The sequence below is a fragment of the Ovis aries genome, chromosome 1 (assembly GCF_016772045.2).
Source record: "Ovis aries strain OAR_USU_Benz2616 breed Rambouillet chromosome 1, ARS-UI_Ramb_v3.0, whole genome shotgun sequence".
In the NCBI taxonomy this organism is placed as follows: Eukaryota; Metazoa; Chordata; class Mammalia; order Artiodactyla; family Bovidae; genus Ovis; species Ovis aries.
In genome coordinates this window covers 51,634,576-51,661,261 of record NC_056054.1, presented here as the reverse complement: position 1 = coordinate 51,661,261, position 26,686 = coordinate 51,634,576, and the positions used below count along the sequence as shown (strand labels likewise).

The following is a 26,686-nucleotide window of genomic DNA, read 5'->3' as shown; positions in this document are numbered from 1 at the left end:
ACTTTTTGTGACCCCATGAACTGCAGCACGCCAGGCTTCCCTGTTTACTGTCTCCCAGAGTTTGATCAAACTCATGTCCATTGAGTCAGTGATGCCACCCAACCATCTTTTTTCTGTTGCTCCCTTCTCCAACCCTCAATCTTTCCCAGCATCAGGGTCTTTTCCAATGAGTTGGCTCTTCGCATCACGTGGCTAAAGTATTGGAGCTTTAGCTTCAGCATTCATCCTTCCAATGAATATTAAGGGTTGATTTCCTTTAGGAGTGACTGATTTGATCTCCTTGCTGTCCAAGGGATTCTCAAGAGTTTTCTCCAGCACCAATAGCAAATTTTTCTTTTAATGACAATAATTTTATTACTATCAGTCAGTTCAGTTCAGTAGCTCAGTCATGTCCGACTTGACTCTTCACTGCAGTCGAGACCCCGTGGACTGAAGCACGTCAGGGCCTGTCCATCACCAATAATATTCTGGACTGTTTTGTTTTAGGATGGACTGCTTGGATCTCCTTTCAGTCCAAGGGACTCTCAAGAGTCTCTTCCAACACCATAGTTCAAAAGCATCAATTTTTTGGCTCTCAGCTTTCTTTATAGTCCAACTCTCTCATCCATACATGACCACTGGAAAAACCATAGCCTTGACTAGATGGACCTTTGTTGGCAAAGTAATGTCTCTGCTTTTTAATATGCTGTCTAGGTTGGTCATACCTTTTCTTCCAAGGAGCAAGTGTCTTTTAATTTCATGGCTGCAGTCACCATCTGCAGTGATTTTGGAGCCCCAAACAATAAAGTCTGCCATTGTTTCCACTGTTTCTCCATCTATTTGCCATGAAGTGATGGGACTGGATACCATGATCTTAGTTTTTTGAATGTTGAGTTTTAAGCCAGTCTTTTCACTGTCCTCTTTCACTTTCATTAAGAGGCTCTTTACTACTTCTTCACTTTCTGTCATAAGGATGGTGTCATCTACTATTCTACTTATCATCATTATTATCTTTTCCAAGCGGACACAGATTATACATATTCACTTTCCCTTGAATCTTTATCACAACTCTGTCTCAATGATTCATTATTGTTAGAGCTTAGACCAAGTGTTGTCATTTCTGCCCACCAGGTTTACAGTGGGAATTCTTTTCAACAGCATTCATTAATGGGCTGGCAAATCTGATAAAGCACCAAAGAATGGGGTGCTTATCAAAAGTATTAAAATTTTTGTTTAATATGTGTGTGGAATTATTTGAATGTATCTATCATTAGTATAGATAGTATAGATACTATCTATTAGTATCTATCTAGTAGCCTTAGTATCTATCATTGTTCAATGTAGAGCTTGCTATCTTTTTTTTCTTCCTCACAAATAACCCTAAATTTTACCTACCAAATTGAACTGGCTGTGCTATTATATATCATGTAGGACTTTCTGTGAAAGCCAAAGGCCATGTGTAACATGGCTAAAGTGTGGCTGCTAAATTCGAATTACATCTCTTTTCTCTATTCTGCATGTAGTTAATAAGTATTTAATGCATATTAATTTTCTAGGACTAATGTTCCTTCTAAGGACTAAGTATTAGTGTAAAATGAAAGTAAACAAAGAGCCTCATTTTTTGGTGCTGAATTTTGCAAGACTGTCTGTATATCATCTAAGGTGTATAAGGCTTGGATAAAAATGCAAGAGTTAATAGCTTTATTCCCCATGCCAAATCTCTTACCTCCAGCATTTTCATGCAGTTAAAAAAATTTTTTTTATTGAAGTATAGTTGATGTACAATGCTGTGTTACTTTCAGGTGTAAAGTAAAATGATTCAGTTAAATATATATTATATATATTTTCAGATTCTTTTCCATTACAGGTCTTACAAGTATGCAGGGTTTTTTTTTTAAACATTTAAAGTGTTATTTGTAAGATTTGTGGTAATGATTTAAAATTATTACCTATTTTATTTTATATCTAGTAACTTGTATCTCTTAACTCCCTTTCCCTACTTCTCCCCTCTTGCGATCCCCTTCCCCTCTGATAACTGCTACTATGATCTCTGTATCTATGAGTTTCTGTTCCTATTTTGTTACATTCTTTGACATTTGTTTTATTTTTTGGATTTAAGTGAAAATATACAGTACGTGTCTTTCTCTGCATGCAATTTTTGTTTTTTTTTAATTCAAAATTTGGTGCTCTTTATCAGTGAATTCAGGTATTAAGTATCAGTTCACCAGTCCAACTGACTTTATATTATTCTGTGTATTAAAATTTAAGGATTAGGATTTTTAGGGCAGGGAGAAATAGGTATTGATCTCCAGAGACACCAACTGCTAAAAATAAAATTTGTTTGCCCTCTGTGCTTATTTCTAGGAGACCAACGACCAGACACTCGCTCGGAGGGTGAGAAATATGGTAAGTCAGTCTGTTGCTAAGTATTAAGTTTGTTTAAGAATGCTTTATGACAGACTTTTGCAAATATATGATTCTTTCAAACTCTGGGACTGCCTAATATTTAGTTGATAAAGACTAATTGCTGATGAAGACTTTTTGGGTTCTTTCATGTGGCTGATTTCTACCTCCTGAGGGAGTTCCCTCTCTTCAGAGTTATTAAAGAATCCCCAAGGAAGAGCATCATATATCTACTATCTTTCCTGACTTCAGTTCATCTGATACATGTTGATTTCCTCTGGTCCTTCCATCCCAGTTTATGATTTTGACACATGTGTCTTATTTACATCTTTTCCTGATCAAGATCTCCGCTATCAATCTTCTTGGATGTTTCATGACACCCTGAGTGTCTTAGCCAATCCTCTTCATTTTGTAACACCTGATTTGCTCCTCAGTCAGCCCTTGATAGTCAAGTCTTGCTACTCCATGGGTGGACCAGCAGCCTGGGTGTTATCCACCTGGGAGTTTGTGGGGAATGCAGAATCTCAAGGCCTGCCCCAGACTTAATGAATCAGAATCTGCACGTTCACAAGATCCTCAGTGATTCATACAAATGAAAGTTTGAATCACACAGGCTTTAAGAATTTTTCTTCATGTATGCACTCCCATTGCCCCTGAGAGCTACAGATGAGTACTTTTCTGCTGTGACTTCCAATATCACTTGGGTTCCAAATCATCAACTAAAAAGATGAGCATTTATGTACCTTCTTACCTCTATTCTCAAACCCACTTTTTGGACTCTTGTATACTTTAATTTTACCTGTGTAGATTCTATTGTTTATTATACTGGATAGCATTTTATAGTTCTTCAAAGTTCCCTCACACAGACTTTATTTGATCACACATGATCCTATAAAGTAGAAAAGTAGGTAATATAATCTTTTGTAGAAGCTATATTATACATTTCTACTTGTGATTTTCTTATCTTAGGTGGGGAAAACATCTGTGTCAGCAGATATTTTTTTCCTACCTTACAGAAAAATAGAAGTCAAGCCTTTGGGGGCTACCAGAAGTCAGTTAGTTATTCTGACTAAAAATGTATCATAATTCAAAATCCTGTTTTACTGCTCAGTATGATCAGTTTGGAGAAGGAAATGGTAACCCATTCCAGTATTCTTGCCTGGAGAATCCCCATGGCCAGAGGAGCTTGGGAGGCTACAGTTCAAAGGGTTGCAGAGTTGGGCATGACTGAGCAACTCAGCATGCATCTATGCATGATCAGAGTTACCTTTTCATTTGCAAACCTTGTTTGTCTTCTTAATTAAAATAAAGTAATTTGCATCCATGAAAAGTTTCAATAGAATTTTTAAATAAAAATAATATTCAATTCTTCAAACCATTTTTATTAAAAAAGAAGAAAAAACCCTTTAAATATGTATGTATATATGTACATATTTATGTACCTATCTTTAGCATTGTTAGTTTTATTTCTCAGGATAATTTCTACCTAATCTAATTTTATTTGGGTCAAATTATGTTTCCACAGTGTCAAAATGCCAGGGTTAAAATATTCTGCTGTACTTTTAATTGCTACATTTTTTTTTTCCTTCAGTCAGGCTATCAGTTTTAGCTATAGCTGTAACAATGGAAAATTATTGCTAAAGCAAGTTTGACTTCAAGTGGAAATTCCAGAAAGCCTAGAGGCATCTTGCAGGGAGCAAATGTAAATTTAAGGGCAAAGGACACATGTTTTTCAGGCAAAACATGTCAGATTGACTTCTAACTTCTGGGAAAGTGTTCTCTCCTTACCTTAGAGCTTTTATTTCACCTGGCAACCCAAGCTGGCTTCCTCTCTCTCCATAGCATTGAGTACCTCTTGGCACAGAATATTGCAATCAGCTATTCCACATCTATGTGAACAAGAGCCTTTGGAAGAAGAAACTGATTACAATATATGATTTCCTCACACTATTCAACAAGACATCCTTTATTTTAGGTTTTGATAACTTGGTTTAAGTAACTGAAATGTATATATCTTACATGATTCTTGAAATGGTTTGGACTTTGCCTGCCTACTCTTCCAAATTATTAATATTAAACATAGATAAAGATGGCTCAGAGGTTAAAGCGTCTGCCTCCAATGCGGGAGACCCGGGTTCAATCCCTGGGTCGGGAAGATCCCCTGGAGAAGTAAATAGTAACCCACTCCAGTATTCTTGCCTGCAGAATCCCATGGACGGAGAAGGCTGGTAGGCTACAGTCCATGGGGTCGCAAAGAGTTGGACGCGACTGAGCGACTTCACTCCCCACCCCTCACCCTCAAAGGTGGCTATTCTAGAATGGCATTCATTTTATTTCCCAAATGTCTTTTTATTTTAGCATTTTCTTGAGAATCAGGAAGGCTGAATGTCATGGATTTTAGAAGACTACTTGGGTCTTTCGGTGGGTTGACATGACAACAACAGTAACAATAAAATGTTTTCATAGCACTTACTATGTGCTGGATACTGTTCTAATTGCTTTACATATGTGAATGTACTTCCTCTAGTCTTTGAGATTGGTTTCATTTCCCCCATTTTACAGTTGAGAAAACTGAGGCATAGAGAGGTTAAGTAACTTGTGAAAACTAGCACAGTAAAAATCTGATACAAATTGCATAAAGTTTTCTATTTTAAAAAAGACTTTGTAATTAAAAAAAAAAGAACTTTTTATTTTCCCACCTTAGGAAATGAGGTTAGCCTGTAATTTTCCATTGGCATATCCTTGTTGCCCATAAGTGGATAGAGAAGTTTGAAGTATTTGATGAAAGTGGACCCAACTGGAAAACTGCAGTGATTTCTCCACATGGGACTGAGACCACAGCCTCAATCCTCTTTCCCAGCAGACTTCTTAGTTTAGGTCTTCTTTACAGCACATGCAGAATATTCGTTCATATAACCAACATAAGTGGTCATACTATTAAGGAGTTCATGGGGACAAACTACATTCAGTCAAGATTTGTTAAACACTCTATTTCTTATTACTTAAACAGGGAAATTACATTTTCCCTCCCATTCCTGCTTCTGTGTGTCTCTGTCAGCATTGATTCCTTTCAATAGCTCCCTCATTCTCACTCAGATCCCATGTCAAAGCCTCTCTTTCGAGCAGTGTTCAGCTTCCTGTTTGATCTCTGCAGGAAACCAAGGTTCATCTCTGAATTTCGATTGAATGTTCTGACTACAACTGAATGTTACAACTTCTAGAAGGGATGCTCTGGTTTGAATGTTATTCCTTCTCTCTGCTCTGTACAGTTTATGAGGCTGACTCTGGTTTTCTAGTGGATTTATATTCTGTCTACTTTGGATCAGAGCAGTGGGGGTAGGCTGTAGTCTGCATTTTCAATCTCTTGATTTTTGGCAGTTGTAGGCATTTTTATTCAACAGCATTTATTCAGGATCCATCCATATGCCAGAGGTTTAGAGCCTGAAGGAACCTTGAGGATCATCTTCAATATCTTCCTTTTATAGGTGAAGGGTTGAAGTTCAGAGGGTTTAAAGGGCTTCCTTCATATTGTGAGTGCTGGGCCAGGATTAGACCCAGAGTTTAGAATCTGTGATCTCTCAACACCATGTTTTTCAGCCTTTATGCTTTTAATTTGAGGGATATGGTTATTCTTAGGCTTCCATAATATTCTTAAATTTCCCCTAAAAGCTTAAAAATATTAATAAGTATCTCCTTGCTTTTGTAACCAGATAGCTAGGATTCCTAATAAAGCAAAACTGGTTGCAAAATTGGTCCCAATTCCTATCTTATGTTTCCAGAGATTCTTAATGTATTTTTGAATATTACCAAGAATTCCCACTCATTTATTTCTCTACTTGTGTAACTTTATGTTTGCATTTTATCCCAGTTTAGTTTACTCTTGTAGGATAAGGTGAGAGCAAAGCACATTAGCATAAGAACAAGAGGTAAGGAGTACTCACTCTATAAACTGCATGGAAAGGGGCACCTTTAGGCATTTATAAGCACACATCCTTGAATATTTTTGTAATGCTTGAGAGTATTCTGAAAAATATATTACCTGAGGCTAGTTGAAGAGATGAAAAAAGTAATAAAAGAGGGGAACTGTTTAAAGTAAAAGAAATTCCAGTAAACAAATCCTTAAAATGTCATACACTTCTTTCTAAAACAATAATTTCAGATGTAGATAGGCATAAGTAAACATTATAGCCTATGCATACAAACAGCCCAGAAATTCTTTCTATTCTCCTAAAAATGAAGGAGACCCTATAATGTTCATTTTTGAGCTTGACGTTCTTTTCCAGATGACTAGGCCTGCCTTAACACCAGAGGTTGGAACATTGAGGAATATAATTTTTCTATTTATTGAAGAAAGCTCTTCAGTTAGAACCACCCTTAGCAGAAAAAAAAGCTAAGCTACTCAATTTATTTTTAAACATAGATAAATAGTATTTTAGCAGCTCAGAACTTGATGAGAAAACTGGATTGCTTAAATGGGAAAGTGCAATTGAGGTTTGAGAATATGAGCTGGAAGCAGGTCATGGCTAACCAACTGGAAACCTTCAACTGGAAACCTAATAATTGGTTAACCTGAGCTTAGTGGCTCAGTTGTGTCCAACTCTTTGCAACCCCATGGACTGTAGCCTGCCATGCTCCTCTGTCCATGGGGATTCTCCATGCCAGAATACTGGAGCGGGGTTGCCATGCCCTCCTCCAGGGGATCTTCCTGACCCAGGAATCGGACCTGGGTTTCCCACATTCCAGGCGAATTATTTACCATCTGAACCACCAGAGAAGCCCATGTTAATGTAATACTTATTCAATTATTTATTTTATGCCAAAGTATATAAGTGGTAAGAAGACAGAAATGAATCGCTCTTGCTTTCTTTGAATATTGTTCATAAAACCATAAGAATAAGAGAGATGTGTGCCTGCAAAGAAAATTTCCATTGACCTGTAGTTTAGTATTGCTGACAGATTTTAATGTGTTTATAACTGGTTGGCACACTTCATGTTCCATACATAAACCTCTTTGTTATAGGGTAGATTGTGGCAGAGTGTGGAAACAGTAAACATAGGAAATATTATTATAGTTGCATATCCCTCAGGAAGCAGAATTCCTTTTAAAAATAATAGTTAGTTAGAGTTAGTCTTATTTTTGCTGACTGTATAGAGCTTCTCCATCTTTGGCTGCAAAGAATATAATCAATCTGATTTTGGTGTTGACCATATGGTGATGTCCATGTGTAGAGTCTTCTCTTGTGTTGTTGGAAGAGGATGTTTGCTATGACCAGTGCATTTTCCTGGCAAAACCCTATTAGTCTTTGCCCTGCTTTATTCCGTATTCCAAGGCCAAATTTGCCTGTTACTCCAGGAGTTTCTTGACTTCCTACTTTGGATTCCAGTCCCCTCTATGAAAAGGAAATCTTTTTTGGGTGTTAGTTCTAAAAGGTCTTGTAGGTCTTCATAGAACCATTCAACCTCAGATCATGAACTCTTTATTGCCAAATTCAGAATTAAATTGAAGAAAGTAGGGGAAACCACTAGACCATTCAGGTATGACCTAAATCAAATCCCTTATGATTATACAGTGGAAGTGAGAAATAGATTTAAGAGACTAGATCTGATAGATAGAGTGCCTGATGAACTATGGACGTAGGTTCATCGCATTTTACAGGAAACAGGGATCAAGACCATCCCCATGGAAAATAAATGCAAAAAAGCAAGATGGCTGTCTGGGGAGGCTTTACAAATAGCTGTGAAAAGAAGAGAAGTGAAAAGCAAAGGAGAAAAGGAAAGAAACAAGCATCTGAATGCAGAGTTCCAAAGAATAGCAAAAAGAGATAAGAAAGCCTTCCTCAGCGATCAATGCAAAGATAGAGGAAAAGAACAGAATGGGAAAGACTAGAGATCTCTTCAAGAAAATTAGAGACACCAAGGGAACATTTCATGCAAAGATGGGCTCAATAAAGGACAGAAATGGTATGGACCTAACAGAAGCAGAAGATATTAAGAAGAGGTGGCAAGAATACACCGAAGAACTGTACAAAAAAGATCTTCACAACCAAGATAATCACGATGGTGTGATCATTCACCTAGAACCAGACATCCTGGAATGTGAAGTTAAGTCAAAGCATCACTACGAACAAAGCTAGTGGAGGTGATGGAATTCCAGTTGAGCTATTTCAAATCCTGAAAGATGATGCTGTGAAAGTGCTGCACTCAATATGCCAGCAAATTTGGAAAACTCAGCAGTGGCCACAAGACTGGAAAAGGTCAGTTTTCATTCCAATCCCAAAGAAAGGCAATGCCAAAGAATTCTCAAACTACTGCACAATGGCACTCATCTCACATGCTAGTAAAGTAATGCTCAAAATTCTCCAAGCTAGGCTTCAGCAATACGTGAACCGTGAACTACCAGATGTTCAAGCTGGTTTTAGAAAAGGCAGAGGAACCAGAGATCAAATTGCCAACATCCGCTGGATCATGGAAAAAGCAAGAGAGTTCCAGAAAAACATCTATTTCTGCTTTATTGACTATGGCAAAGCCTTTGACTGTGTGGATCACAATAAACTGTGGACAATTCAGAAAGAGAAGGGAATACCAGACCACCCGACCCGCCTCTTGAGAAACCTATATGCAAGTCAGGAAGCAACAGTTAGAACTGGACATGGAACAACAGACTGGTTCCAAATAGGAAAAGGAGTACGTCAAGGCTGTATATTGTCACCCTGCTTATTTAACTTATATGCAGAGTACATCATGAGAAACGCTGGACTGGAAGAAACACAAGCTGGAATCAAGATTGCCAGGAGAAATATCAATCACCTCAGATATGCAGATGACACCACCCGTATGGCAGAAAGTGAAGAGGAACTATAAAAAGCCTCTTGATGAAAGTGAAAGTGGAGAGTGAAAAAGTTGCCTTAAAGCTCAACATTCAGAAAATGAAGATCATGGCATCTGGTCCCATCACTTCATGGCAAATAGATGGGGAAACAGTGGAAACAGTGTCAGACTTTAATTTTGGGGTCTCCAAAATCACTGCAGATGGTGACTGCAGCCATGAAATTGAAGGATGCTTACTCCTTGGAAGGAAAGTTATGACCAACCTAGACAGCATATTCAAAAGCAGAGACATTACTTTGCCAACAAAGGTCCATCTAGTCAAGGCTATGGTTTTTCCAGTGGTCATGTATGGATGTGAGAGTTGGACTGTGAAGAAAGTTGAGATCCAAAGAATTGATGCTTTTTAACTGTGGTGTTGGAGAAGACTCTTGAGAGTCCCTTGGACTGCAAGGAGATCCAGCCAGTCCATTCTGAAGGAGATCAGCCCTGGGATTTCTTTGGAAGGAATGATGCTAAAGCTGAAACTCCAGTACTTTGGCCACCTCATGCAAAGAGTTGACTCATTGGGAAACACTCTGATGCTGGGAGGGATTGGGGGCAGGAGGAGAAGGGGACAACAGAGGATGAGATGGCTAGATGGCATCACTGACTCGATGGACGTGAGTCTGGGGGAACTCCGGGAGTTAGTGATGGACAGGGAAGCCTGTCGTGCTGCAATTCATGGAGTCGCAAAGAGAAGGACACGACTGAGTGACTGAACTGAACTGAACTGAGAGTTAGTCACTCAGTCGTGCCTGACTCTTTGGGACCCCATGGACTGCAGCCCACCAGGCTCCTCTGTCCATGAGATTTTCCAGGCAAGGATACTGTAGTGGCTTGCCATTTCCTTCTCCAGGGGATCTCTCAACCCAGGGATCAAACCTGTGTCTCCTGCACTGCAGGCAGATTCTTTAGCGAGTGAGCTGCAATAAATAATAATAAATAATAATAATTAACTTCTTGGTATACATTTTCAGGACATTTTATTTTGAGCATTCAAAATACCAATTTGTCCTGAATTTGTGAGTGTCGTGTGTGTGTGTGTGTGTGGATTGGTGTGTATATGATGGCATGTGAGAAAGGGAGAGCCAAAGTCAATTTTGTTATGCTATCAAGAGACCTACTTAAAGTAGATTTTACAAACACATCTTCCAGAAAAACTGAGTTGATGCTACCTAAGTCAGAGCTCATTAGGACTTCAGAACAAATAATTACTCAAGTTAGTGCTTATGATAAGAACCTTCACCTGATTGGTCAGATGGTCTTGTTAAATGTAATTCTTTGCAGGGGGCCTTTTTTTTTCTTGGTTACTCTGTAAGATAATTCTGGTTAAAGCAACATTTCCTGATAATACTGACATTTTACTGGAATACCTGGGTTAGTGATACACTAGCCTAAGTAAATATTCAAAAAATTGTTAGTTATTTGTTAAACTTTTATAAACCTAGTTAAATGCTTTTCTGCAAACGTATAAACCAATGTATTCCTTAAGCACAGGGAGCATGATGTCCAGGTGCAATGCAAAAAATTTGGCTTTTTATATAATTAACATCTTCATTGAGTCTTAAGTTTATAAAGTATACCATTGGCCCAGTAATCTCTATCGCTACTTTAAATATACTAAATTTGACATGCATGCTTATACCAGTTTCCTCTTTGCTTCACATATTCACTGCATGTTTTTGTTTTATTTTTAAAATAATCTATTGAAGTATAGTTGATTTACAATGTGGTGTTGATTTATGCTGTATAGCAAAATGATTCATATATATATATATTCACACACACACATTTTTTCCATATTCTTGTCCATTATGGTTTATCACAGGATATTGAGTATAGTTCCCTGTGCTATATAGTAAGGCTTTGTTGTTTGTTTATCCTACATATAATAGTTTGCATCTGCAACCCCAGCGTCCCCCTCCATCCCTCCGCATTCCCCTTGGCAACCACAGTCTGTTCTCTATTTACTACATCTTGACTTACACGATTTCAAGCATTTTTTCCCCCTAAAGAATCTGTTGGAGAACCTTGACTGCTCAAACTCTTACCTGTTTTCTGCTCTGTTCTTCTCTTTGGATGTTTACTAAGGACTTAAACTATGAATCGGGTACAGTGTCTCATATGAAATAAAGTAGCGCATAGAGTGAAAAGCTTTCAAAGAAACAATCTAGAATGGTGGGCGTATGCGTGTATGTGTGTGTGTGTTTAAGAAGCAGGGAACTAGAAACAGATGAGTGTAAAAGTCATATTAGAATGTATTTATTTTGGCTGCACGGGCTTTTCTCTAGTTTCAGCAAGCAGGGGCTACTGTCTAGTTTCACTGCATGGCTTCTCATTGCAGTGGCTTCTCTGTGGAGCAAGGGCTGTAGGGCTCATGGGCTCAGCAGTTGCAGCTCCCTGGCTCTAGAGCACAGCCTCAATAGTTATGACACATGGGCTTAGGTGCTCCACAGCGTGTGGGATCTTCCTGGACCAAGGATTGAACCCATATCTCCTGAATTGGCAGGAGGATTCTTTACCACTGAGCCACCAGGCAAGCCCCAAAGTCATATTAAATTTTAAAGGCAAGTTTATTTTCCTTAAAACTGCCAAAGTTCTGGAGAGGGTTTTCTGGAAATGGTGTGTGACATTACGTATTCAATCAAACTTGTTGGTTTTTCTAATGAGATTTGAGAACAGAGTTAAATTTAAATTAGTAAGAAAGATAAAACTAGCTGATCTGAATAAATCTCTAAGCTAGCTATCACCGTATTTACGCAGTGATTCACTAGTTTCTCGACACACTGAATTTCTCCATCCCAGATTTTCCTTTCTTCACCCACTGGGCCCAGGCTCTCATCAAATCTCGCTCAAAGGCCAACCTCTTAATCTGAAGACTTTCCTGGCATTTTCAGCAGAATGTGAATCATCCTTCCTTCACATTTCCCAAGGCCTTTGTTATACTAACCTTCGAGCACTCTTGGTGGTGTTCCTGAGTTACAGTATTGATGTATTCCTACTTCTACACTGAGATTTCCGTCACAGAAGGAGCTTTGCTTTTTATTCAACTTGAGCCCCACAGTGAAAGTGCTCAAGTGAAATAAAATCAGTTCTATTCAATACTTGGGCTTCCCAGGTGGCTCAGTGGTAGTGTACCTGCCTACCAATGAAGGAGACACAAGAGACGTGGGTTCGATCCCTGGGTCGGGAGATCTTGTGGAGGAGGGCATAGCAACCCCCTCCAGTATTTATGCCTGGAGAATTCCATGGACAGAGGAGCCTGGTGGGCTACAGTCCATCGGGCCACAAAGAGTCAGGCACGACTGAGTGCTAATTCAATACTCAGAGAAAAATATTCAGAGGTCAATATCAATTTAAAGGGAAGGTTTTTTTTTTGGTCAGGACACATTATATTTTATGGGCACTAAATCAGTGAAGAGTATTCCAGGTTGCCTGAGCCTCCGAGTTCAGGAGGCTTTGGAGCTGAGCTATGTGAAGGCACATTTGGTCATTTTGGTGGCTGGAAGGGTACCAGATGCTAAAGCCAAGAGAGGAAGATGTAAAGGTGATCCTTTCCTTTCTCTCAAGTCTCACTAGTAAAGTAAAAGAAGGCAGAGTGAGTGGCATGGATATGGGAATTAAAATTGAGCTGGCCTGTTAGGAGATCAGTGGGGAAGGAGAAGGACAATTTTTATTCAGGATCTATGATGTGTCGGACACGTTACACATGATAGTTAAGGTAAAACTGTAATAATCATAATGCTTTCTCACATTTATGGAAATAACTCATACTTTTTATAAATGACTTCACCTCATGATCTCACTTGATTTTTCAAGCCATGGCATAGGTAGTGTATTGATTGCATCCTTCCTTTTATAGAACCTAAGGTATGAAAGGGCAAAATTTATTCAAAGTTACATACTGAGTAAAAGACTTAAGACTTGAATATAAATTTTGTTGTTTTGTTTCTTGTTTGACTCTCTACTACATCTTTTTATGTTATAAAACCAACAAGGTAGTTTTTAATTGTTTTATACAGGTGGCGTCTAAGTCAGTTAAGAGCTTTTTATTTCTTCATGTGCATCATCACTGGTTTTATTTTGGGAAATATTTTATTGTCGGAAATTTTTGTTTATAAAACAATATCGTAATTTAAAAGTTTTAACTAAATATATATTGGTAAATAAATAAGCACATCTTACTATTCTCTCACTTGTGACTCTAACCAATTAGAGTGGGGAGGAGTGACCATTAGGAAGTAGATATACTTGTAATCTACAAGATGGACTTCCCTGGTGGCTCAGACAGTAAAGCGTATGTCTACAATACATGAGACCTGGGTTCGATCCCTGGGTTGGGAAGATCCCCTGGAGAAGGCAATGGCAATCCACTCCAGTACTATTGCCTGGAAAATCCCATGGACAGAGGAGCCTGGTAGGCTACAGTCCATAAGGTTGCAAAGAGTCGGACACGACTTCACTTTCACTTTCACTTTCGTCCTTGTAATAACCTATAATGGAAAAGAACCTACAATGGAAAAAGAACCTGAATTACTTTGCAGTAATTTGGAAGTAACATAGTTTTGTAAATCAACTGTACTTCAATAAAAAGAAGTAGATATAAGTTTCAGAGGTAATGGGGGAGTATATCTCAGTCTTTGTTTACTGATTTTAAAGTTGGCGTATGTGGAAGAGGGAGTTACCAGGTGGCTCTGTGGTAAAGAAACTGCCTGCCAAGCAAGAGATGCAGGTTCAATCCCTGGGTTGGGAAGATCCCCTGGGGGAGGAAATGACCACCCACTCCAGTATTTTTGATTGGAAACTCCAATAGACTCAGCTTGGCAGGCTATAGTCCATGGGGTCACAAAAGAGTAGGACATGACTTAACAGCTAAACAACAGAAAAGTGGGAGACAGTAGCAGCCTCTCATCATCTTGGCATAGAAAAGATTCTGTCCAATACTTTTTACTTGAGAATATAGAGCTACCTAATAGACCTGAGTCAAAAATAAAAGTCTTAGAAATTATAGAGAGTTCCTGGAAGAAAGAGAAGACCTAGAAGGTTTTAATTAAGAACTCAAGAGTTGATTGGACCACTGGATGACCAGTGGATATTTTGAGCTCTTCTAGCTACCGGAAAAGGAAATGGCAACCCACTCCAGCATTCTTGCCTGGAGAATCCCATGGACAGAGGGGCCTGGCGGGCTACAGTCTATGGGGTCACAGGGAATTGGACATGACTGAGTGACTAAACAGCTATCAACCTTAAATTAGGTATCATCCCATTAATAGTAAAGCCTTGGAAATGATTGGAATTGGGCTATAACTTGAGTTATCTTCAAAATGCCTAAAACACCCCCTTGTGCACAGCTGTGCTGACCTCTACATAAAGCTGCTCTAAAGGGTACGACCTCCATCCTCTGAGAGCCTTTTCCAACTGCACTGAGATAACCAGGTGAATTTAATGGCTAAAGTAACAACTGCAGTGATTCTACAGGTAGACTCTATATGTGTTCTTCAGAAGTAGAAACTTTAAAATCTCTCTAAAGTAATTCACTTATTTCAAAAATTACTAATGGGAGGAAAGGTCATATATTAATTTACAGGCCTTTGAGGCAAATAAACTGTAAAAGAAGAATCATCCTTAGAAGAGTGTGGCAAATCTTATCCTATATTATTTCTTTTCTTTTTAATTTTTTAAAATTGAAATATAATTGCTTTACAGAACTGTGTCGGTTTCTGCCAAATATCAGCATGAATCAGCCATAGGTATACATATATCCTCTGCCTCTTGAACCTCCCTTCCACCTTCCTACCCATCCCACCCCTCTAGTTTGTTGCAGAACCCCGGTTTAAACTATTATTTCTTCTTGATGAACCTGAGGCTGGAGTTTGCAGCCATCCTTGGCTGCCTCAGCAGTAGGAAATGTCTATTGGCAGGTATGTGCTTGAGAACTGTACACATTCCCCCTGACTTGTGAATTTGTTTTCATTGTCTCTTCTGTAGAAGGCAAGTTTGAAATCTGGCAGGCAGTCAAGCTTTTAAAATATGAAAGCATAGCACTTCTTAAGTCAGTTTTATGATGTGTTCTGGTCAATAGTCGCATGCGCAGCATTATGAAAAGCTGAACTGGCCTGTCTATGCTAGAGAGTGAATAAAGAGTAGTGGCACAGATAACTAAAAAGACAGCTCTAGGTGACATTCCATTATTTGTTCATAACAAATATTTAATCCATAGCTGCAATGACTCAGAATTGCTGTTCAGAGTGGCAGGGCATATAGTAGTGGATAAAACAAAGCCCTTACCTTGTTAGAGCTTATATTCAAATGGAAAAGACAGACAATAAATAAAACAACTTTCCAAACTTGTCCAAAAGTGGTTCTACCAGTTTTCCTTCTCACTCACAGTGTATGAGATCTCATTATTTCACATTTCTGTCAGCATCATATTATCAAGCTTTTTACTTTTTATAAGTGTTTTGGGGTTATATATTTCTTTCTTTTTGTGGTTTTTGTTTATATCTGCCTTATTATTAACGAAACGGAATTGTTGTTAAGTTGCTCAGTCATGTCCGACTCTTTGTGACCCCATGGACTGCAGCACACCAGGCTTTCCTGTCCTTCACCATCTCCTGGAGATTGCTCAAACTCATGTCCATTGAGTCAGTGATGCCATCCAGACATCTCATCCTCTGTCAGCCTCTTCTCCTCCTTATTCGATCTTTCCGAGCATTAGGGTCTTTTCTAATGAGTCAGCAATTTGCATCGTGGCCAAAGTATTAGAGTTTCAGCATCAGTCCTTCTAATGAATATTCACTACTGATTTCCTTTAGGATTGACTGACTGGTCCTTCTTGCAGTCCAAGGAACTCACAAATGTCTTCTCCAACACCACAGTTCAAAAGCATCAGTCCTTTGGCACTCAGCGTTCCTTATGGTCCAACTCTCACATCCATAAATGACTACTGGAAAAACCATAGCTTTGACTATATGGACCTTTGTTGGCAAAGTAATGTCTTTGCTTTTTAATATGCTGCCTAGGTTTGTCATAGCTTTTATTCCAAGGAACAAGTGTCTTTTAATTTCATGGCTGCAATCACCATCTGCAGTGTTTTTGGAGCCCAAGAAAATAAAGTCTTCACTGTTTCTAGAATACTACTTTATTATTTATTGACCATTTTGATTTCTTCCTCTGATGTTCCTACCCAAGTCCTTTGCTCACTTTTCCATGAAGTTTTTGGTTGGTCTTTTCCTCTTTGAACCATAGGATTTCCTTACATACTCTGGGTATTAGTAACTCAGTATTATAGGTGTTACTAGCATCCTCTGTGAATGTCTTATCCCACTTTTTAGTGAGTCTTTTGAAAACAGAATTTCTTACTTTTGTTGTAGTTAAATTTATCATTCATTTCCCTTCTATCTAGTCCTTTTATTTCCTATTGCTCAATAAGTCTCTCTGAGGTTTTATAATTTTATCTTTCACTTAAAGTTTTTCTATCTGGAATCAACTTTCGTGTCAGATGTGAGGTAGCAGTCCAAAAGGATTATTATTTTTTCTTTGTGTATATCCATTGTTCTATCACATTTATTGAAAAGAATGTACATCCATTGGGGTTTGATGACCTGTTTTATCATAGTATTTGATAAACTACTAAGAAAGCATGTTAAAATATCCTACTATGTGAATTTGTCTTTTTTTCTGGTAGTTCTGTACAAGTACATTTAAAATTTCATGAATTTCATGTAATTGAAACTATTACAGCATTCTGGTTAATTGAAACTTTTATCATTATGAAGTGACCCTCTTTATGTTAGTAGTGCTTTTCACTGTAATTTCTGTTTTCAGAGACTACATACAACTCCTTTCTTTTGGTTATGATTTATATGCCATATCTTTTTTTCATCCTTTTACCTCAACTTTCTTATATTCTTATTTTTGGATATGCATATAGCATATAGTTGGATTTTTTTTTACCTAGTATGAAAATTTTTATTTCTCACAGGCACATTTTGTCCATTTGTAATTTATAATATATTTGAGTTTATATATGTCTTTTCTGCTACAACAAAATATCAGACTGGGTGGCTTTTCTATGAGGACAGACCTTTTTTTCTCACAATTCTGGTGGTTGGAAAGTCCAAGATCAAGGCGCTGTTCAATTTGGCTCCTGGTGAGCGCCTTTTCCTGGCTTGATGATGTTTGCCCTCTCATTGTGTCTCCACATGGCAGAGGGAGCTGGCCCTGGTCTGCCTTCCTCTTTTTGCATGTGTGCATGTCCAGGTGTTCAGTCATGTCTGACTCTTTGTGACCCTTGGACTGTAGCCTGTCAGTTTCCTCTGTCCATAGACTTCTCCAGGCAAGAATAGTGGAGTGGGTTGCCATTTCCTACTCCAGGGGATCTTCCCAACCAAGGGATCAAGCCCACGTCTCCTGCGTCCCCTGCACTGGCAGATGGGTTCTTCACCACTGCACCACCTGAAATGCTCCTTCCTTTTCTATGAGGACGTTAATCCCATTGTGGGGGTCCCACCTTCATGACTTCACCTAAGATCCTTCTTCCTGATAGTATCATATTGAGTGCTGGGACTTCAATATATGAATTTGAGGAGGACACAAGGATTCAGTCCATTAACAGTATGCACCAGCTTATATAGGTATACCATACTCTTCAAAAGTTCACTTTGCACCTGTTTGTTTTTTATGACAGACCTATATTTGTATCTGTTTTCAGTAACTGAAAGATATCAGAAGATGATTTTCACTTTTATAAAAAGAGATGAAAAGTGGAAATAACATTCAGCACTTGTTTTGCAATGCACCTCTTATAGAGGCAGCAGACATTCTAGGCAGCAAGAGAGGCATACGAGGCTCCTTCCTCAGTGTCTCAGCATCACACTGCCACAGCTTTAAACTGTGCCTGTGAGCATCAGTGCTTTATCTCAATTTATTTTGTGCATCTATTAGCAAGATGTGTCCTATGGTAACTGCTTCTTTGCTTAATGCCATTTTGGCTTACTAAAATTTTCATAGAAATGCTCTGCTTTTGGATAACAAGGGAAACCTGCATGGTACTTTTTCATTGCCTTAACTGTTCTGTAAAGATTTTCTTCTCTTTCTTATCTGATTCTGGATTGGCTAGTTTTTCTTATTCCATTTTCCTTCCTATAATATTTTCAAAGTAATGCTTACCAATTCTGTTTTTTAAAATATTATAGTATGCATACTCATTAAAATTTAAAACTCATTAATATTTTATTTCCTATTTACAGAATACAAAAAGTGTACAATACGTCAAGTCTGGGATTACATTCTATAATTGTCATAATTTTCTCTTGTTTTATATAACTCCACATACTCTATTATTGTTGCTTTCTATAGCCACTGATTGTTCTCCCTTCTTAGGTGTTTAGATTTCTTCTTTCATCAAAGACCTTCCATCTGACTTTCTGTTTCTTCTTTCAGGAATATATATGCTTAATATATTTCAGTGAGATGCTGCTAATGGCAAGCCTTCATGCTTTTTTTTTTTTTTTTCTGAAAAGTGTCTCTATATCACCCTTTTTGGGGGACATGACATAGGGACACTAGATGTCACTAGATGTAGACTTCTGTGCTCTTTCATTGTCCCTCTCCACCATTTCTATCTTTCTTTCTGGAAATCTGATTTGACATATAGTAAAACTTCTCACTCTGTACTCAGTGTATCAACTATACTTTAATATTTTTTCATTCTTACTTTCTTTGGGCTACATTCTGAATAGTCTATGTTTACTTACTTTCTAGTTTGCCAATTGCCTCTACAGCTGTGTCTAATCTGATATCACACTTACTAAGTTTTACATTTCATTTACTGTATTTTCACTTCCAGATTTGATTTGATTCATTTTCAAATCTGCAGAATAATTTTGTGTACTTTTTCGCATTTAATTTCAAGCTTGTCTTTTTATTTATGAAAAGCAGTGAGCATAGTTGTTTTATAATCTGGGACTAATGATCTAAATGTTTAAAGACTTTATTGTCAAATTTTGTTGTGTGTTGATATCTGTGTGTGTGTTTTGTCTTGTTTCCTTATATAATTTGCTTTTTTAATTGTGAGGTGCCTATTTCATTAGAAAATTATTTGTGAGAATTCTTAGAATAAAGATGAATTTGAACAGAAGTTTGTAATTGTCTGTCAGTTTCTTAGGAACCCATACAGATTAACTTCACATACACTGCAAATTCAAATGAGAGTGTTTTTGCCCATCTTACTCAGTGTCATGGTAACTTTCTGAAGGGTAAGGTCCATTTTATTCTGAGAGTATAGTCCTTTGAAGTGCCAGCTTAGCAGAGGAACGATTTCCTATTTGACTTTCCTGCTCATCTTGAGCAGCCTCTGGCCTGGATGATCATGGGATTATCATGATTTGGGATTATCGTGACTTTAGCTGTATTCTCCTCTCTCAGGGTTCTCACTTTCACTTTGATTTGAGCCTGGCATTTCTTCATTGTTTTGTCAGCTCTCCAGTGCTCTAAAAAATATTCTTTAAACTTTATATTCAGAGTATTTAGTTGTTTTTATAGAAAAAGAGAAAGGAAAACCAGTTGAACCTCTCGTGCTTTTGGAACTGAAGCTAACAGACCTTCACGTCTAGATTTAATCTTCAGTTTCATCTTTCTACTGCCATGGCCTATCAGGGTTCCCTCGGTGGCTCCAACGGTAAAGAATCTGCCTGCAGTGCGGGAGAACCAGGGTTCAATCCCTGGGGAAGGGAATGGCTACCCGCTGCAGTATTCTTGCCTGGAGAATCCCATGGACAAAGGAGCCTGGTGGGCTACAGTCCATGGGGTCTCAACGAGTCGGACACAGCTGAGTGACTAACACACATACACAATGTCATGGCAGATTATTTAGTCAAGTCGTTGTCTTTCGTGCTGGATTTCCCTTCCCTGGTTTTTTTGCTCCCTTATCTAAATCAGCGCAGACTGTAAAAGAAATAAACCCCCAAAGTTTTCTTTTGACATTGAACTTAAAATATGTTTACTCTGTTTGTGAAAAATCCATTCTAAGAGGAAAAAAACTTCATGAGCATTTCTGCCTCACATATGTTCTATAGATTTTGCAAGTATAAAAACCAGGCTATTTTATCTTTGACTTGATCCAAGGAGACAGGACTCCAGGAAGGAGTGAGATAAGTCCCCAGGCATCCATTGCAAGTGAATATCTGGTTCTGTAACACACCCCCCACCCACAGCACTAAGGAGAAAGAACATCAGTCTCTCTCTTTTGCTCTCTCTCTGAGTAGATTCAACAGTTTAGAGTGGATCATGAAATAGGTTGTGTATCCCTGATGGCTGCTATTTCCCTGATGGTCGTTATAAGCGACGAGTTTGACCAGTTGGTTAAAAACCATAGTTTACCACAATTTTTCCCCGGTTGTCTTATAAGTAGAGGCATCCGCATGATATGGATTCTAATAGTGCACTCCATCTGCAGTTTTTATTTGTTGGTCATGATGCTTTGTGGGTAGAAATTATGCACTAAAATATGTTTTTGTTCTTACATTTGAGACCCAGGAATAGGGATGTTTTTCCAGTGATTATTATCTTCTATCATCTTGAGTTGTAGTAAAAGTCAGAGTTGGTAAGCAGTTTAATTTTGTTCTCATAAATAACCTCTGGGTGATATTAGGAAGTAGAAGAGATGTTATCACCAGCTACCAAAATGCTTTATGCACTCGTGATAAATTGACCAATTCTTGCTATTTTTCTTTAGTAGTGTTTATTCTTAAGTTCAACAGAAGTCTTTTACTCAACTATAGCTTTAAAGGTAATTTTCTCTTTTTTTTGTTTTACAAAAGTTAATGTTCATATTTATATAATGATGAAAACTATCATTTTCCCTAACCTTTATTCATTCACTGTGCTCTTGCCTGAACTCCGTAGATGGAAAGGCCAGACGAAGTCACTTATTTTTATTTTTAGGATAAGTAAATATGCTCCTTGTTTCCTATCTCTGGTTGTGAAATTGTTCTTATAGTTTCTTGGAGGTATGGGAATAGGGCTTGGCATGCTAATGAAATAGAAAACCTATGAAAACTGGAAGAAAATAAGGAGTTGCTTCAGTGTAATCAAAGTGTGTTATTGGTCTTTTTTTTTTTTAAGTGCTTCATGTCGAGCAATAATATACAAATATGGCTATAAAGAAATATTAGAAAACCCAAGCTGATAACCTTCAAACTCAATTCATGTTCTTGTTTGCTTCCAGACTATTTTAAAATCAATATTGATTCATAATTTTATTTATTCTGAGATGTGTGGTTATCCAGTAATTCATGGCTGTTCTATAGCACAAATTCAGTGCTTTGTCACAGTAGTCAAGAAAAATCATTTTTTCAGAAGTACATTTCCATTGCCCCCTAACCGTGCATCTTTCAGCATTGCCTATAAAACCGGTCTATTTGGAAGCAGCCTGAGTGTTTTATGTATGTTCTCTTTTGCTTGCTCAGGGGACACAAGGTTGCTTTTTTAAGGTATTTCTTCTAAGGTTGACATTCTAACTAAATGTTAACAATTTGTGTTCATATAGGGCAGATTATTTCAAATGATGATGCAAGCTATTTAGAAACCAACCCTGTGGAATGAAGTATGCAAGACAGACACAGATGTGTATGACATTCTAACATGTATACTATCATGTGAATTGAATCGCCAGTCTATGTCTGACGAGGATGCAGCACATGGGATGACTCATGTTTGGGAATGCTTTAAAAACAAGTGAAATCGAAAAAGTTGCTCAGTCGTGTGTGACTCTTTGCAACCCCATGGACTATACAATTCATGGAATTCTCCAGGCTAGAATACTGGAATGGGTAGCTTTTTCCTTTTCTAAGGGATCTTCCCAACCCAGGGATCGAACCCAGGTCTTCCACATTGCAGGTGGATTCTTTACCAGCTGAGCCCCAAGGGAAGCCCCCTAAAAAAAAAAAAAAAAAAAAACTTTGAAAAAAAGATTAAAAATAATCTTAAAGCAAGAGATTTGACATTCCAGTGTTTTCTCATAGGCTGTTTTGTCATTCATATGTTGAGGAAGTTTTTCAGTATGGGGAAAGAGCAACCATCAGAAGATCGTGATACCATAGTATTGTTTGGTTTGGATCAGTGCTGAAGGAGTCTTATTTGCATATCTGTCCATCTTGCCATGTCCAATGTGGGGTCATGTTTCTGCTCAAGAGGAGTTTCTGGAACGCACATCGTTTTCTGCAAGAGACATTGCCGTCACGAGGTGATGAAGCACGGTACTATGCCCTTTCTCTCACCCCTACCAAGGGTGTTCCTCTGCGGTGCTTCTGGAATTGCCTCATGCTCTTTCATTGCTACAGTCTCAGTCAGGCACCTACCACCATCCCATGTCTGAAATATGACAGCAGTCTTCGTGTTGGTTCCTCTGCCTTTGCTTTTCCGTTTCCTCCGCATCTTGCAGAAGCATACACGTGACGATTGTGTTACCTTCCCAGAAGACTTGAGGGGCTTTGTAAATCCTCCAGCTCCTGATGGTGTGCGTCATTCCGCTGACTGCTCTCATGTTTCTTCCCCCAGATTCTCTCTTTGCTTTGGCTCAGCATGTGCTTTTGTCCAGCTTTCCCAGGTGACACAAGATTCTATCCTTTAAGCATGCTCAAAACTTCTTTCTTTCAAAAAGTGATTTCATAAATGTTATGCCCAGCTTAGTCATTGAAAGCATTTAGAATTGTTGGTGTCACTTATAGTCAGTGTGACAATCCAACTAAAGTTGGGTTGTATTAATTCTACACAGATTGACTTTCATTATAAGGGTGATTTACATATACTTTACTATTTTCCAGTTAGATGGTCATCCTGAAGGAAGAAATTGTTTCCTTCTTTTTTCATTTTGTACTTTTTGCTACTATCTATCACTTTGTAAATGACAAAATGGAATTTCAGAGAGAAAAAAAGCAATTCTCTCAAGATCACACAGCTTGTAGTGGCAAAGATGACATTTGATGCCAGGTAATTTGATAGCAATTTTTACTCACCAGTATGAGGTACTGTCTCCCTTACTTCCTTTGTTAACTCCTACTGATCTTGATATTACAAAATGAATGATAAATTAGTGTTAGTGATGGGGGAGTCATTTTTTTTTAATGTAACTGTGTTTTTAAGAGTCTGTTAACTTGCTTTTAATCCAAGTTGAAACCTGTCTAAAATAATTAGCTGATGATTGTCAAGATTGATTTCCTATTTGTATTTTTATAACCTAAATTAAAATAGTTAGTCTCTCAGACATGTCCGACTCTGCAACCTCATGGACTGTGGTCCACCAGACTTCTCGGTCCATGGAATTCTTCATGCAAGAACACTGGAGCAGGTTGCCATTCCCTTCTCCAGGGAATCTTGTGACCCAGGGATTGAACCCAGGTCTCCCTCATTGCAGGCAGATACTTTACCACCTGAGCCACCAGGGAAGAGTTCACAATTACATTGACATTATTTTTAAACTTACCCTATAAACATTTATTGAATGCCTATTATGCATACACCAGGTACTGAAGCAGCTAATAGCAATAGAGCAATCCCCAAAGTCTAGTTTCTTCCCTAAATGAGTTATCAATCCAATAGGAGGAATAGTCATGTGTATTAGCTTCCTCTTGCTGCTGTAATGACTCAGCACAAATGAGGTGGTTTAAAATCACACAGACTTATAATTCTGGAGGTCAGAAGTGCACAATAGGTCTCAGTGGACTGAAATCAAGATGTCGACAGGGCTGCATTATTTCCTAGAGGTTCTATGGGAGACAAATCAGTCTTTTTAAATTTCCACCTTCTAGAGGTCGCCACGTTCCTTGACTCATCACTCACTTCAGTCATCAAAGCCAGCAACGGCCAGTCAAGTTTTTCTCGTGTTGCCTCACTTTGACCTTGTTTCCGCTGTCACATCTCCTTTGACTCTTCTGTCTCCCTTTTCCCTATTTAAGGACTCTTGTAATTATACAAGGCTCACCTAGATAATCCAGGGTAATCTCTATGTCTTGTGATTTTCCACTTAACTAAATCTGCAAAGTCCCTTTTGCCATGTAAGGTAACATAGTCACAAGTTTGGAGATTAGGACATGAGCATCTACCTACCACAGCATGTAAACAAACACCTTGATGATACAGTATGCCACATGCAACAATACAGTATACCATGTGCAATAATAGAAATACATGTCTCAAGATGAATGGAATTAGCTACCATGATGTAGGGGCCAGTCAAAGTGGGCTCCACTTACTGGCATAATGACCAGTAGAATGTCTTTTGTCCTTGTCCTTCTTGAAAATGAATGGAGAATTTGTGAACACAACTGTAGACTTCCTTTAGCCATTGCCAAGGGAACAAAGAGGGGAAAGTCCTATTATTCAGAGAGCACTGTATAAAATAGGAGCTTCCCTGGTTAGCTCAGCTGATAAAGAATCTGCCTGCAATGCAGGAGATTCCAGTTCAATTCTTGGGTTGGGAAGATCCACTGGAGAAGGGAAGCGCTACCCATCCCAGTATTCTTGGGCTTCCCTGGTAGCTCAGATGGTAAAGAATCCACCGTTCTTTACCAGCTGAGTCACTTTTGGAGGGGAACCATAGCAGTTCAGAATTGCTAAAAGATCAAGTTTGAAGTGAGGGGTGGTAGGAGATGAGGTGGGTAAATGGGCCAGATCGAGAAAGGCCATATGGGCTGTGAAACTGCAACATTGTCCACTAAGAAATGGCAAGGAATATGGCTCTTTGTCCTTCATTGAGACTTAGAGGGAAGGGAACCTTTTCCTTTGATAAAATGACAGGTCCTCATTTATAGATACACCAAAATAAACGTAATTGAAAAGTAAAGTAAAACAAGTATTTAATTATTCCCAATTCTCCACTGACTGTTGTAGAATACTAAAGTAAGACAACTTTGTACCACACTATTTCCCCATGCTTGTTGGAAAGTAATCTGATGTGCTTGCTCATAATAGTTCTAAGTTCTCGGATACTTGTTTGCCCCACCTTAGTTCCCCCTTCACACTCTAAGTCACATTAGATTATCTGAAGGAGAACACCTGACGGAATAACATTAAATGTCTCAGATTTTTGCTTTAAATAACTGATCAATGGTAGTTATATTGTCATTTTCTTTGAGAAACAGATTGCTTTTAAGAAAGAAAAGTGTCTGGGCATGACCAGCTGCTTTATCTTGCTGTTTTCATTTGACTGAGTCATGTACAGTTGGCACCCATAAACTGAATTAATTACCTGGACTGTTTTTCATAATCTTCAGGAATTATTTCTAGTAAGAAAAAATTGCACTGTATGCCTGCAATATAAACTGTTAGCTATAATAACAAATGTGCAACTGTCTATAATGAATAATTTTTAGTGATTCTATTACCACAACAGTTTTGGTGATCAGAGAGTCATAAGAACTGATGAAGCTTTTAAAATGATTACCTAATTTTAATTTCTTTTCTTTTCCTTTAAGTGAGAAATATGAATTGCACTTAATTAGCTGAGCTATGTGGTAGTGAAGCATTATAGCTCTTTTTACTTAGCTGGTCCCTCAGTCTATTTATTCCAGAGATGCAATTAGAGCACATGAGAGCCTCAGAAAAAGCAATGCCCTGTATTGATTTCAGGAAATAAAAAATTTGCATGACAATACAGATTCTGTCAGCACATGGGGCAGGGTAAAGTTATCACTTTCCAGCTGCTATTACTATATGAAATCAGCTAAATTTTATCATTTGACTGAGGTCTTAGTATATTTGCAACTGAAATATAAGGCAGCCAGAAATTACAGTCAAAAAGTATCAGCTTTTCAGAAGATACTGCAATCCACTTTTTCACTTTCTAAGGTACAAATCACACAAAAATTGGAAGCTAGCCTAGACACTTTTAAACCAATTTTGCCCATCTTTTTGGAAAAGAGAATAATTACAGGATCAATATAAGTTTCCAATGTCTTTCAGTATATTTTCTTTCCTCACTCATCTATGAAATTTCTCTAAGGTCACTATCTAGAAATTTACTGCCAGGTAGCTCAGCAGAGGCTTTGGGGTCAGACTGAATGCCACCTCCACCTCTTGTTAGCTCGCTGAGCTAGGGCAAATTAGCTGTGACTCAACTTCCTCATCTATAAAATGGAAGGATAACAGTGGCATACATCATAGAATTATTGAGAGCATTAAATGACAAAATAAATATGCCAGTGCTATTGTATTGCATAGTTCAAGGGGGGACTATTCACATTATGTTTGTGTAGAATTGTAAAAAATTACATATGTGTGTAAAGCTGTTTTAGCAGTTCCTGGTACAAATAAGCATTCACTTAATAATAATATTTCTGTGGAATTTATAATCCTTCTTTCTTGAAATTCTTGAGTTTTCTTGAATGTCACTTTCTGCTTCTCTTCCTATAACTGTTATCTCTTACTCTTAATTGTG

General features: G+C 38.1%; 1 protein-coding gene across 1 annotated transcript in view; it reads left to right on the top strand.

Annotated features, from left to right (window-relative positions):
• Positions 1 to 26,686, top strand: part of SLC44A5 (solute carrier family 44 member 5) — a 448,857-nt gene that overhangs the window by 221,090 nt on the left and 201,081 nt on the right. The window contains exon 2 of the mRNA XM_060400325.1: positions 2,344 to 2,385. Within this exon, the coding sequence (XP_060256308.1) occupies positions 2,344 to 2,385 (42 nt within the window). The remainder of the gene's footprint in view (positions 1 to 2,343; positions 2,386 to 26,686) is intronic.